Source organism: Zerene cesonia, chromosome 10 (assembly GCF_012273895.1).
Source record: "Zerene cesonia ecotype Mississippi chromosome 10, Zerene_cesonia_1.1, whole genome shotgun sequence".
Classification (NCBI taxonomy): domain Eukaryota; kingdom Metazoa; phylum Arthropoda; class Insecta; order Lepidoptera; family Pieridae; genus Zerene; species Zerene cesonia.
This window is the reverse complement of record NC_052111.1, coordinates 3,349,818-3,364,447: the sequence shown is the minus strand read 5'-3', so window position 1 is coordinate 3,364,447 and position 14,630 is coordinate 3,349,818. Positions and strand designations below refer to the sequence as shown.

At 32.9% G+C, this 14,630-nt stretch overlaps 1 protein-coding gene across 3 annotated transcripts in view; it reads left to right on the top strand.

The window, feature by feature from the left end:
- The first annotated feature begins 3,145 nt into the window (after positions 1–3,145).
- Positions 3,146–14,630, top strand: part of LOC119829441 (band 4.1-like protein 4) — a 39,096-nt gene continuing 27,611 nt past the window's right edge. The window contains exons 1-2 of one of the 3 annotated variants that reach the window (XM_038351940.1): positions 3,146–3,457; positions 13,812–13,940. In XM_038351940.1, coding sequence (XP_038207868.1) covers positions 13,854–13,940 — 87 coding nt within the window. In that variant the 5' untranslated portion in view covers positions 3,146–3,457; positions 13,812–13,853. The remainder of the gene's footprint in view (positions 3,458–13,811; positions 13,941–14,630) is intronic. The other 2 variants (XM_038351939.1, XM_038351941.1) reach the window with 2 other exon arrangements.

Genomic DNA, 14,630 nt, shown 5'->3' with positions numbered 1-14,630 from the left:
GTAATAAATGTTATTTGCAGTTAACAATTTTCTTTTTTCTTTATTACAATATTTATGGCAAGACTAGGTACATATATTTGTACCTTACATATTAGTACTAGGTACACTTTTTACAACATATTTAAAAGTGCGTGGGTATTGATTGCCTGTTGTTTTAGTTATCGTAGATAATTAATCAGTAATTAATTATACTTATGTCTGTTGTTGAGGACTGCACGAAAATGTCTTCAATAGTTTTTTAGTTTATCGCTAACCGGCCACTATCTGTCTGCCTGTTTTTGTATATAACCGGATACCGCATTATTATATGTATTGATTGTATAATGTAGGCTGTAGTTGTATGATCATATTTGCTTAAATATTTAGCAGTGATGAAATTTTCAGATACGTCATAGATCGATACACCTATGGTACTTATAAGTAGGTATTAACTAGAACTACAAGCGGCAGCTTTGTTCGCACAACAGTATACAATTTCATTATGAGAACCAGCCATTGGTTTCCACTTGAATGAGTACTATGATTTTACATTACAAGTGTCATATAACCGTTATAGTCTCACGCTTGAGGGCCCGCATCCGATAGCTAAGACTTGCCTGTGAAAATGTATGAAAGACTTGGTACAAGAGACCTATGTTTTCTAAGATATATTTCACTTTCTAACAAGTAATAACTGATTATTGGAACAAACCATCGTAACGTAAGCGAAACAAATTTTAGTACGTTTCGTTTAAAAAACTGGGAATGTTAATAATTACAATAAATTGCATTTGATGTTATGGTCGTAGCAATCCTTATCAATCCCCTTAATACTTGGTTAAAAATTATCAGTCCAATAAATAACATAGCAATATAAAAACATCATCTATAAAATACTAAAACACAGGCAATTAAAAAATATTTTTGTAACGGTTGTTTAATATAATATTCGACAAATAAGTTAAGACAATAATAATAAGGACAAACTACATAGCGTATGAAATGCTATATAATTATGTTTATGCAAACTTAAATTATTATTAATTGTTAAACATAGGAACAGCATTGAGTCAATGCATTATAGTACCCGTGTAAGTGTAAAATTAACAATTTTTATCAAATGTGAAGTCATGTCTGTGTCAAGTAATGAATTGTTCTAAAGAAGTTTTGATAGTGAAACCGGAATGATAACAAAATACGGTTACAGTGCGATAAAATTCGTAAATAATTCGTTTGTTCAATCTATACTGTCGAATAAAACAAAATGTTGGTCTTTTATATGTGGTAGTTGGATTTAATCAATATATTGTATTTATCACTCGTAAACTTACTACTACTAAATGTATCGCATATTATAAATAACTAGCTGCGCCCCGCGGTTTCACCCACGTAAGTCCATATCCCGTAGGAATATCGGGATAAAAAGTTGCCTGTATGTTATCCCAGTGGTCACGCTATGTACGTACCAAATTTCATTGCAATTGGTTCAGTAGTTTTTACGTGAAAGAGCAACACACACACATCCTTATAAAACAAACTTTCGCATTTATAATATTAGTAGGATGATAAATTAATTTAAGTCTTACATTACTGATATACCTGTGTTGTAAAGGAAAACAAAGCGACCTTTCTCTTGCTTGTCGCGAAAAAAATCTAGGGCGAAGTTTTTGGACCATAAAGGATCTGAGTACTTGGTCCTATTGTTTCACTTATGAACAAACATGCGTTGCGTAATTCGGTTGCGTGAGATGAGCAGAATAAAGTCGATGCAAGATGTTTAAATACGTAATTTTTTTTACAATATAGGGCAAGTTTGAAATATAATTTAATCGTTATTGTCTCTAAGATATAAGTTGCAGTTTAATTATAACGTTTTGAAGATGGAGTTTGTTCTTATGAATGTTCTTTCTTCTTGTAATTGAAAAAAAATCTTGATTTCCAATATTATATTATATTCTTTTCAAACATAATTAAAACTCTTGTATAGTATGTACAATAATTGGAGCATTTCAAGGAAGGTAAGTAAAACAAAATTATGACATAGTGCTTAGTGTAAGAAATTATTAAAATTATATTTACAGCTATAATCTTTTAACTATAAAGCTTTATCAGGCATTAGTTTACCATATTCTATGGTGTCCAACGCTTAAATATCATCACGTTTTAGTTCTATGAGTCATAGTGTAAGTTGCCTTTGGGACCCCCGATAGAATAACAATGAATGATGAATCGATGACTAAAGCATGAAATACAATAAATAATAACATTACAGATCATGGTTATTAAATTACGGAAAGTTTGTAAATTTATATATTCTATTTTCATTGTGCTATGTAGTTTTTATGTAAATCCAGATCTGTTGAATATTATATTTTGCCGATTAGATACTAGTAGCACAGATAACATAGTACAATAATAGTACTATTAGTACATTTCGGATATCTTCACACTGTAGAGCTCCACATACATACTTTTAAACGAGAATTGCAATCAAAACAGAACTTCTCGCTAATTAAGTTATAAAAAAAGAGATAATTAGAAAATATTAATATGTATTTAGTTTCACGTTTAACTAGATTTCTTCCCGGGGTTTTCCGCGCAGTTCCCATTTCTAAAACTATATCTATACAAATTTCATCCAAATCGGTTCAGGGTTTTATACTTGAGACAGATAGACATACATACAGAGTTACTTTCGCATTTATAGTATGAAGGGTTAGGCTTTATATGATAAACTATATAAAATAACATTTTTTAAAACTTCCTTAAATAATAAAAATGAAAATTTTTAATTTTATTTTAGCGTCATCTAGGCGCTTCTATGCAAACAATGTTTATATTTTAATATCCGTATGTAGTATTCTTAAGAAAGTTCATACGAGTTTTTACAGAGGGCGCTCAAACAATAATTTCTAATATATGTAGATGGCGCTTAAATGTTTTACATTTTGCCTACCTATAGCTCCTTAAAAAAATGTTCGGCAACGAAGATTATTCTGATTTCTCAAAAGCTCGATACATTTCAGAGTGTATTACACAATCTTTCAAATAATTAATAGTAGCCAGCAGTGTATAGCATTGTTAAGAATGTTTCATTTTTGCATTGGTCCGAAAGCAACGGGTCTGTTGAGACCCGAGCTAAGTTGTGAAGGCGGGAGGACGAGCGGGATCAGCAGCCGCCAGCCGTCGGCCCGCGGCCGGCAGTGAATACTTGTGCGTCGCGGTGACAGGTGGCATGTCGCCCCCTCATGAGTTACTCGTAAACGTGACTCTTGTCTTTTGTTTATAAACTTAATGTTTATGTAAAAAATAAAATGACGGTTTTATATGCTACAAAGGGACTTTATACCTACGGAACCTAAATAAATTGTTAAGTTATCTTGGACTTAAGAAGTGTCGTGAAAGTGTACCCAGAAAATACCGGCTCCGCGACTCATGTCCACAAGTACGATTTGAATGCGAAATTGTCATAAACTAGGTACGTCTGTAATGTATAGATAATGGTAAATTATAAAGTGTGAGGTTTTAGAATTGGTTTCGAGTATCTATCTAATTGGAAGAGACTAACTTCAATAAAGCGATGATAACGGGTAATTTGTGTGAATCAGAGCGCGGGAGTGGAAGAGTATAGTCAATCAGTCAGTGTAAGAATTGTTGGTTGCTGTCGGTACTTACCTTGGTACTTGGAACAGTGCATTGTTGTGAAAAGCAATGGACACGGATCGGCACCGCGAGGCCACGGTTGAGTTGAATGCCCGCTATGGTGGTCGACTGCCGGGCATCGAACAGTAGAAGCATAATATTAGCTAACCCTGAAAATTATACAATAAATTGTACAACATTATAAAGAAGTTTCGATCTCGAATTCACACTGGTATGCTATTCAATCTTTGACCTAATTGAATTGAACGTTGACGGTCCAATCGTCCCTTTGCTTGGTATTAGTGGACAATAACATTTATTGTGGAATCCATTAGGAATAACTAAATAGATATCAACCGATGCATGTTTTCAAATACCTACCATTTCAATTTCGTGATTCAAATATTGATTACAATTATTTACAATTTAACATTATATTAAGCGTGAGATTTGTTAATGATATCCGCATTATATATTTTTCGTTACAGTGATTAGCTACTAATGTATACGTATATATATATATATATCAATAACCCTCATCGTGTAAATTTTTTTTCCTTGATAGGTATATCTCAAGTATTAAGTATTAGTTTAACCGCCGTACTTAGGTATACAATACGACGAAAACATTTTTCGTAGTTTGATTACGCTTTACGATATGGTTAGGTTAGGATACTAATCTATGACCTTAACAGTAGCACCAAACTGAAATTATTAAGTTAGGAATTTATGCAACCGTTTAATTTAATAAATGCACTTTTCAAATTCAAAAAAAAAAATCGAAAACAAAAGGATCTGGCAATTTCGTTGCTGGTCGCATCTCTTATATATAACTTTCTCTTCCTTAATATAAACTCCTCCTTTTCTGATGATTAATAATGAAACATACTGCTAAGGAATACCTTTCTGGAAGAATTTTCAATAAAGGGTTTATAGTTTCAGTTTGCTTTGATACAAATATCGTTCCTCTTTATAATATACAGCATAGATAATTCGCAAGTAGAGAGTATAAGACTTTATTTAGAACTAATATTTCCACAGACATTTTTTTATACTTATGATATGGATAAGATAATTACTCGGGGATGAATTAGCGCTCGAAAGGTGAAGGAATTTTTCAAATTGGTCCAGTTATTTCAGAGCCTACTCAATGCAAGCAACCAAACAATCAAATCTGCCCTCTTTATAGTAAAGTTATAGGTGGAAATCTATTGTATATTCATATACCAAAACAATCATAGTAGGGCACTTATTTATATATCAGTTTTTTGTTAGCGAACCGACCTAAGATAATTTAAAGGGTGAAATTATAGCAGCCGCTTCCCGGAAAGAAACCCTTCCTATAAAATGAAAGTGTGAACTAAGTGATTTTGAAACGTGGGAAATATTAGTCAGTCATCGTGTGCGTAAGTCAAATTATTTACTTCCACACTAATCAGCAGATAGATCTATTACTAAACATTTTTTACGAATTAATTTCATATCGTGGAATTTATAGATAAAGAATAGCAAAGCTTTATGATCCACAAGGGATTTAGATGTATTTAGTGTATGAATTTCAGGAAATGTGGAGGTGAAGTAATAAACCCACCCACTCAACTTATTAGACCCTAAACCAACGCTCATACATTTTCATATATGAAAATGGCAAGGAATTACAGACGATTCGTATAAATGTAAATCTGGATTATTTTTGAAGTAACATTTTATATGATATCTTGAACAATGTGTAACTAAGCAATTATAGCCGTGGCAACTAGCAATTACTGGAGTTTCCTTATTCATCTTTCCAATGATGATCGCCGGGAAGTCACCGTATCGAAAGTTCTGGTCATTAATGAGTTATATCGATATTCAATACGATCTACATCTTACGTTTTTATGTTATTTTTTATACGATTTACTTTATGGAGATTTCGTATTAATTCGATTAATATGAAAACTACGTCGCTCGCGTAGTAAGTTATTATAACATGAACCATATTTATTTCTGAGCCCTGTACTGTGATATCAAGAATCCCATATAAAAATTAATATAATTATAAAGAATAGTATGTATTAAACTCTGCGTAAATAAAACATAAAATATACAGTATGTACGTATTACAAATAAATTGATAGATGTGCTTCTATTTAATTATAAAAACAAAAAAATTAAATGCTGTTGAAATATTCTCCAATTCAAATTCTTATTTAATTTTAAATTTCTTTGCATTAAAATATAGCAGTATTTATGTATAGATAATCTTTATGAGAATATGATAATTGGAATTACTAAGTAAATGTTAATTTAATAAAGTCATTCATTAAGTAAAACTTATATACTGACGACCTTCCTGACGCCTGTATTTATTTGAACATTCTGTCGTATTAACTAATAGTAGCTAGGTCAATCAAAGAAATTCAATTACGAAATGGAAATTGAATACATTTTACTTTTCTTGCTTTCTTACTTTACACTTTATAGCCTTCAATCACGAAACTGTTGCGAAATTGAAGGTTAATGGATTTCGTATAAAAACATTTAAATGAATTCTTCATTGCGTATTTTTTTACTAGAAAATCTTTAATCGTTTTCTGGTTTGGTTTACTTGTACTCGCGAGTGCTGGGAGGTTCGCTATGGGGTCGAGTGACCTCTTGTCCCCATTTCGATTTGTTAATCGCGGTATAAGGGCTATAAACTTCAAATTCCTCTTTGACGCTATTGTTCCTTGTTACCGCAAATGTAGATGTTATTCTTGTAGAAAGTCTTGACTATGTAATTTCTTTTAAAAATGAAGTTGGGAAAAATGCGCATATTTTAGCGTCTTTTATTGACGCTTTGATGGTGTCTTGAATAAATTAGGGGAAATAAATAAACTTGTTAATATTAACATAATGTAATATCTTTTTACATTCGTATGCGGAGCTTGCTAAGTGCTATTTGGATTAAATTTTAATTTGCTGAGTTTTGTAAAACAAATTAATGAAGTTTATTTCATTTTAATTTGTATACCTTTACAAAAATCTCTGTTTTGGTAACTAAAATGTGAGCAAAATTTACTTAGAATTAGTCGTAACTCGACCTTTGATTTATGTTAATTATAAAAATTTAGAAACGCATTTGAACGCGATTATATGCAAGACGTATTCGTCAAACATCAAACGTCACACTTATTCGTTAATAACATAATCAATAATCGCGTTTGAATTTCGTAACAATTTTTTAAATTCGGAGTGAAAAATATAATATATGTATTGCACGGCACATGACTATTCGCGTTGAATCGACGGCGAGCGTGGGCGCGGCGTGATTGTCATGCATTTACTACAAAGGTACCTCCGTCGGACAATGCCCATTTCCGATTAGCAGATTCAATTGTGTCGGTCACAACGCTCGAAATCCAGTGATGATCGCGGCAAATAGACTAGACGCTGTATAATTTGGCCGATACAAAGGCAATCTCCTGTGTATGAGGCATCTAGTCGTCGACTGTATCAGTTTTGATATTTATAGCTTGGAAGTAACCATGTTGGAGCTCGAGCTCAATTCTATGGATTGATTGTAAGTTGATAAAAATCACAATGTGACTACGTAGTTCGTTATTAATAAGCTTCTAAAATAAAAAGCAGAGCACCTCTTAATTATTGTGTGAACTGGCACGCAAGAGCGGGGAAGTCTACTCGCTACGTATTCGAGTGCCCGTCACGAACAGTTTGCGGTCAGAAGTTCCAATAGGAATCGAACTAATATCGTTCCATCCGCTTCACGCTACACCACTTCAGACGGTGAGATTCTCAAAGTTTCGTTGTTATTTAATTTAACCTCTTGTTATGCGGGTTGCCCAAACGCGAAGACTGGAAACGACGATGTTTAGTTCATTGTTGCGGAACTTAGATGAAATTGTGACGATCCGTTTAATTTGAAAAATTTAATGCGGAGGACCTGCCTTATTTCACAAAGTACCTAAGTGCCGTACAAGCTTTGATGTTTTAAAATATTCTTCTTCGTTAGTTGTTCACTTAACCCCTGTTGCCCCCAAACGTAGCTAGCTAAATTTTATTACACTAACTACGGACACCTTTGAGGTCAAAATGTATATATATTGTGTTCAAAGTACTTACTGCGTTAATGAAGATAATTTTTCAGAGAGTTCAGCTTATTATTTTGTATATATACCTAATTGAGATTATGATAATGAATATATACTTTAATCAAAACGATAAAAAAATTCACGATATTAATTTTACCCAGCCATAAATGTTCATTAACTTCCAGCTCCAAATAAGCAGTTATCATTCGAAACAAAGAGCACACACTTATTATATAGTAATCTATTTCGATCTCGTAGTATATTTAATGATCTACTCTATAATAAAATCAGTACGGCGAACTAGTTAATTCCCAGGCCTCTTTTAAGAATTTTAAACTGTGGGCGGAGTAGCCGGCGTACGTAGGTGAGCCTTCACATGGTCTGTTCTTCTGATTGTTACGAGAGATCGCCCCGGGCTACCTGCCGTAATTTGAGAGCCGAGAAATTATTCATAATAATGAACGTATCCACAAGCTAAAAAATCATCTCAACGTCCGTCTTCAAAGTCAAAAGTGTAGTTAACAATTCTCTTAATAGCACCCTATATTTGTTGGCTGCGATTGGAATTATTTTTTTATTATACGACTATGTGGAACTTTTTAAAATTCACAAGCACTTTAAGCAATTTGCTCGAGCAACGTATGTCGCCGATGTTATATCATTCGTAAGCAATTCGTGCTTTTGGCTCTTTTCCAAGCATGTACTCTAGTCCAAGACATTTGTTAACTTTATATTAGAGACATTGTATTTGTTTAACATTTATTCACTTATTATTAAAATTCTACGTTGATATCGTCACCATCTCTTTATAATACGGTTATTAAAAAAAGACAAACAAATAATTTAATGAAAAATAAACAACATAGACGTTCCACTTATAAGTAATTTGAATTCCACTGCGCCGTTGTTTTTATACGCTTTGCGTCATCTCCTTTATTTTTTATACGTTTAAAAACGGGACAGGGAGCTTACCGTGTAGTCAGGAAATGTCTTATATCTTGAATATACGAGAGGATAATAGGTTTGATGTTTCGAAGCGCGAAAAGTGTGGCCTCAGTCATACAGCGTGCTAACTTTACGACGTCCGCCCGCCGAGATATGGCCTTTCGGATCAATTTATTCCCTAACGTGAAACATCACCTCCTATAACGTGTGTCTACAACAACATGCAACGCACATTGCGAGTGACTTATTGCGCATAAAATTCGAGCCGGGTCATTTGACTTAATATGTAGGCGCAATTCAATCTCATCGTTTTGTTACAACGACCACACTGAAATTCGTTCGCAAAATTACTTTAACGTTACATAAATTATTCATTCCTTACAACTCTTATTAACTCGCTCAATTATGACTCACTTCTAAGTCGTAATAGGAGCTTTGTCTTTGAAACTGCGTAGCCAACCGTTCTGTTTATCTTTTGTTTTCGTTTAACCCCAGCAAAATTATGCTACATTATGATGTTCTAAATATTTTGGCTCAGCGAACAAATAGAGTAATATGCAAATTAAAAGCACAGTACGTCTGGTAACGAATAACGATGCTGCTCATTGAAAGGCTTTTATAGAGTTTGGAAAATTATCTCTATCGTCCAATTATTTAGTTTTAGCAATCAAAATATTTCGTTTCCATCAAAGCACTTTATCCATTCAAATTGACGGTAGCATAAATGAATTCACGTTCTGTTAGTCAAACGTATGTCATTGAGTATTGACTCTATCTCTCACACAGATCTATGTATAAATGTATCCTATGAAGCGTGACCATAATATAGCAGCCATACATGTTGAAACACCTTTCTATTGCTACAAGGCTTTGCTTTTAAATATTGATTAGAAATTTTGAAAACGCATTTCATATATTATATTGGTTAAACACATCTATTCATTAATAAGTTGTGTAATCAAGGATGAATAAACCGCGCTTGTATTTATTGTTAATTTTTACCTTGCAAATTAAAAAACAAATATAATCAAAACTACCTAAAACCGTTATAGCCATGATACAAAATTCCATAGAACGAATCAATAAGCAAACAATATTAGCTTATAAATAAAAACATTTTATTCAATATTCTCTGTCCATGAGCATCGCACCCGATTCTACCCAATAAGCAGATCATATGACGATAACATGAGGTAGACTAAAGAACGGGCGGACGCTAGTGCATGCCGTCACGCGCCTGCTTTGCGCATACTAATAGCAACTCTGGGCACACAGCTCCAAACAAAATTCACTGTTGAGAACACAAGTAATAGTTCAAGGGGTATGTTAATACGCGGTACGTAACGTAGAACCGGTTACAACGGTGCATTTTTATATTAGATTTCATTTTTCATTCGTAAAATAAGAACTGAACCGAAGAAATGCAAAATTGCTATGCAAGTTTTATATTAGATTAAGTACGATGTTTCGAATATTTTACAGCAAGCGTCACGAGCAGATTGAGAGGCGGCGTTTAATTTCTATAATCGTGTTGTGAGTTTGATGGAATTCAAAATAATGAGAGACATTTTGGAGACGAATGATTAGATATACCTACTATGTAAATTTACTTTAAAGTTACCTGTTATATATAAGTTTTACCTATTTCTATACTTTAAAAATATTTGTTTCATGTAATGCGTTTGGTAATTTATATTTCATAAAGAATAAATGTTATAAAATTAATCTCCCTAAAATGATGGAAAGGTAAGCTTAATAAGTCGTGAAGAAGTTATGACAAAGGCTTATTCACGTAGTAAAATGCTTTATGACTGCCATATAACTAAGATAATATTAGAAATAATATACACAAAATTCATATTTTTCAAATAATTTTCATTCAAGAATTTTGTTGTGGAACAATATGAAAATAATATTTTGTAGTTTGTTTTTGGTAAGATATTTCAAGCAATAACCCAAAAAATGTCGGGTCGGATATTTCACTAATATTTTTTATTATTTCTTGTTATTAAGAACCGTTTAAGATAATATTACCTAATAAGATTAAGATATATTTCATCTCTTGATGATTACAAGTACGTAAATAAATTTAGACATATTTATAATTATAATATTTAATAATAATATATAGACATAGACATACCTTTATTTGGCACCGAAACAGGCATAAAATGATTAGAAAATCAAACAAATTTAAGATGCAAGCATAACGAGTGATGATGCCGAAGTGGTCCCCACATCAGTGTTACTTACAGAGAGAGTTTCTGTAACACTGGTTTTAGAACGACTTGCGGCCTAAATAACTGAGATTAGCTTCCTAGATGACTGCCAGTCAATGAAAAAAGTATAATCCATTATACAATATAATATATATGAATACATTATATAAATAAATGCGTAAAAAGAAAGCCATAACATATCACGGTACATAAATGTTCATAAAAAATATAATTATATTAAATTATAAACACAATCCAATATAGTCATTACATACAACGGTACAAGCACTGTTTGAATAAATTGAAAACACTTATATATACGACTCGTAGGGAAGAAAAACGCGCGAGCTCCTGGCTAACGGGTTTTTTTGCGCGGAAATTGATTTTGATGATAATTTAGAATAATTTGAGAGTATTTTTTAAAGTTGTTCATAGAACTAATACATAGTTAATAAATACAGTTATAATTTGGCATAGTTAAAATGTGATTTCTTTTACTTTCTCTCCGATACTTTCTAAAATATAAAAATATAGCAGAGTGTAAAAATCAAATGTATAAAGTATGAGGTATTTTCACAAAAAAAAAATTAATCATATATTATATGTAGTGGAATTTAGAAATACCACATGAAGGAAAAGTGCCTACTCTTAATACGGTCGACAGAAAATTTTATTCCGTTATTTTTGAAACGAAAGAGATTTTCAGAAAATTTCGTTCCACAGCTGGGCGAAAGTGTAAAAACGGGCTTTTAATTTTTCGATTTGCTAAACGCAAAAGCTCGTAACACTAAACTATAACAGAGATTGATAAAAAAAAAAACTTTACTTCGGCAGCTACAAAAAAAACATTTTATGAAACAGTACAAATGTTATCTCAATTTTTGTAAAAGTATTATCAACAAGATGTTGGTTAAAGTATTATTAACAAATGACAACACTATTCATTAACGCCACTTGAATTTGTCGATACGTCGTCATAATTACGGCCTTCTAACTGTTGTAGACAGACTTTTTTATGATATTAAGTATTCAACTTGATCTTGATTACTGCTTTAAAGCCTTTTTTCTTTAAAATTATATTTATTTATATTATTTACTAGCGTTTGCCCCCGGCTTCGTGCGCGTTAAATGTGGAGTAATTTAATAGATGTTATAAATATAAACCTTTCCCTTGAACCCCTAGTAGTTTTAAAGATTTAAGCATACTTAGGGACATAGGGACAGAGAAAGCGACTTTGCTTTATACTATGTAGTGATATTGTTGTATATTTTTGAATTAACTTAGACCGGTAAAGAACAAGTGAATAAATTAAAGAATAACTAAAATGATAAGAATAAACGAAGTAAAGCAATCTTCGTTTTTACCACCTTTTACTTTATTTATACATAAGTTAAATTTATGTAGTATATATTATGACCAAGCTACAATTATATTTTATATACTTATCCTTTACGTATTGAATTATTATAGTCACCACTGGAATTGACAAATAACAAGAAGACGGGCCTCGCGCGAGGAATTTTAACGTTTTCCTTACATTTAATTTGAATTTAAAGTAATTTATTTATGCTAACAACGACAAATGCTGAATTCCATGATTTTGTTGAAGCTTTCCCGAGAATGAGTAATTCATAAATTTAACACAGTTAAAGTGTTCGTGTTATCTTCTAGTTAATATTTCAGCATAACAAGGCAAATGAAATATAATCTTTACTCGTATTTCATTCCCATGCGCATCATAAAAGATAGGAATTAATGAACAAAGAAGTGGGAAATTGCCACGGTAATCATTGCGATGTAATTGTCTCGTACTGTAGGTAGCATATAAGTCCATAATACGATTATTTCTAGCTTTTTTGAATTGGAAACGAAACATCTAAAGATGTAACGATTTATCAAGTAGATGTCTTTTCGATTGTTTTGAAGATCTTCACGTACATAATGACTCGTTTTGTTGAATAAAAAATTGTCTACAGACAATAAACTGCAGGTTAAAAAAATTATCTTTTTCACTTACAATTTATTTCGTTTTACACGAGAAACATTACAATGAAGTCAATGTTTGGTTCATGCCCTCATAAGTTTCGTGTTCAAAAACTTGATCGTAGGAAAAAGTTATAATGTCAAACCACATTTTCTTCTTGTTGAGACAATGGCGGGAAATGTTTTCTACGCGTGGGGGCGGCAGCTTCGGTGTTGGGTCAATAGTGGGAGCACTAATCTCTGTCAGGATCGTCCGGATTAATAGCTCGTATTGCCGTCTTTGTTGTTTGTTTCCAAGTTCTCACTTTACTGGTTTGTTAAAAGGTTCGTTTCGCACTACATTCACTGTTTTGATGATATTTTGTTTGTTACCTTTAATACCTTGCCGAATCTAAATTAAACCTTTCGTGCTTAATTTTTCAACGTATTTGAATAGGGCGGCGTTGTATAATTTTTATTAACGTGCAGCCTGAAAAGGGAAAGTTCAATTTAGTCGCGGAAAGTCTGGCGTTCGCCAGTCACAATGCGCGTCCATCAATACTCACTAATAAAATTGTATGCAAACGTGAGCTTGAAAAATCCCGTCAAATCAAATCCGCCTATTAGGGCGGGCGCTGCTACTAATTAAAATAAAATTGTTAAAACAGAAAGCGGTGCGCGCGTTTCCCTGGACTAACTTTTAACGAGGATATATTTGGTTTCGACCAACCCTTTGGTGATTTTACTATTGAGTCTCGCTGCAAATAACTCCGTAATTGCCTTCAAACAACTTTAGCTTTGAGCGAGAAAATGTACGTAACATTCATGTTTTAGAATACCTGAGCAATGCAGAAGATAAGCACTGCATCGCAACCGCGAATTTGTAATGTCAATTTACTCCAATTGAAGCATTTAAGAAATATTGATGTACAAAATATTACATTGTAAATTATGTTATTCAATTAATTGATTGTTATGATTTGTTTCAGATGAAAAGGAGGTCCCAATATACACAGAGATAAGGAGTCAAGATGATGGAATGTTTGTGTCCTGCGCCACGAACTCTGGCATGTCGTGTGGTTCTTCTTGATGAAAGAGAATTATTTCATGAAATACAGGTAAATACCTTACTTGCATATTGATTTTACATTCAAAGTAAACAAACTGCCATTTCGATACATTTTTATCACGTTTCGTTGCAAAATCTTAAATATTTCCTCCATCAGAAATTGGATACATTATTTCAAGCTCACGGACGTCCCTAAAGACGGCGGCGGTATTTTCAATTTCGCCGTATCATGAAACAACGCATGGATTTTTTCTCCATTTCTATACCTTTACTTTTGAAGTGCAGCTATTCCGAGACGAATTATTTGAAGTATACCCAGGGGCTCAAGAAAGGTCTTTTATATGCGGGGCTCGGGTCCAAGGTGCGAGCGATGAATTCAGTGAATCGTACGTCGTCTCTATGAATATTAAATTCTATTTGGCTCGCATTGTTGCGCGGTGAATGTGAGAGTGGATCGCGAGTGACTCCGCGCCCTCCGCATGTCCTCCGCACGTGGCTCAGTTACATGTTTCCTAAAACACACTCACTACGCTGTTGCATAAACATGCGACATTCAAATCAGCCTGTAACGGCAATCAAGTTACAACGCACATAGCAGCAACTTTTGTTAGTCCCCAAATTACATTCATAAATAATCAAATATTCATATAATAGAGGAATACACTGCCATTATATCAACAAATGACGTAGTAGCGTTGTAAATAAGTTCCTTAAATAATGGCCTGTATAATATATATAC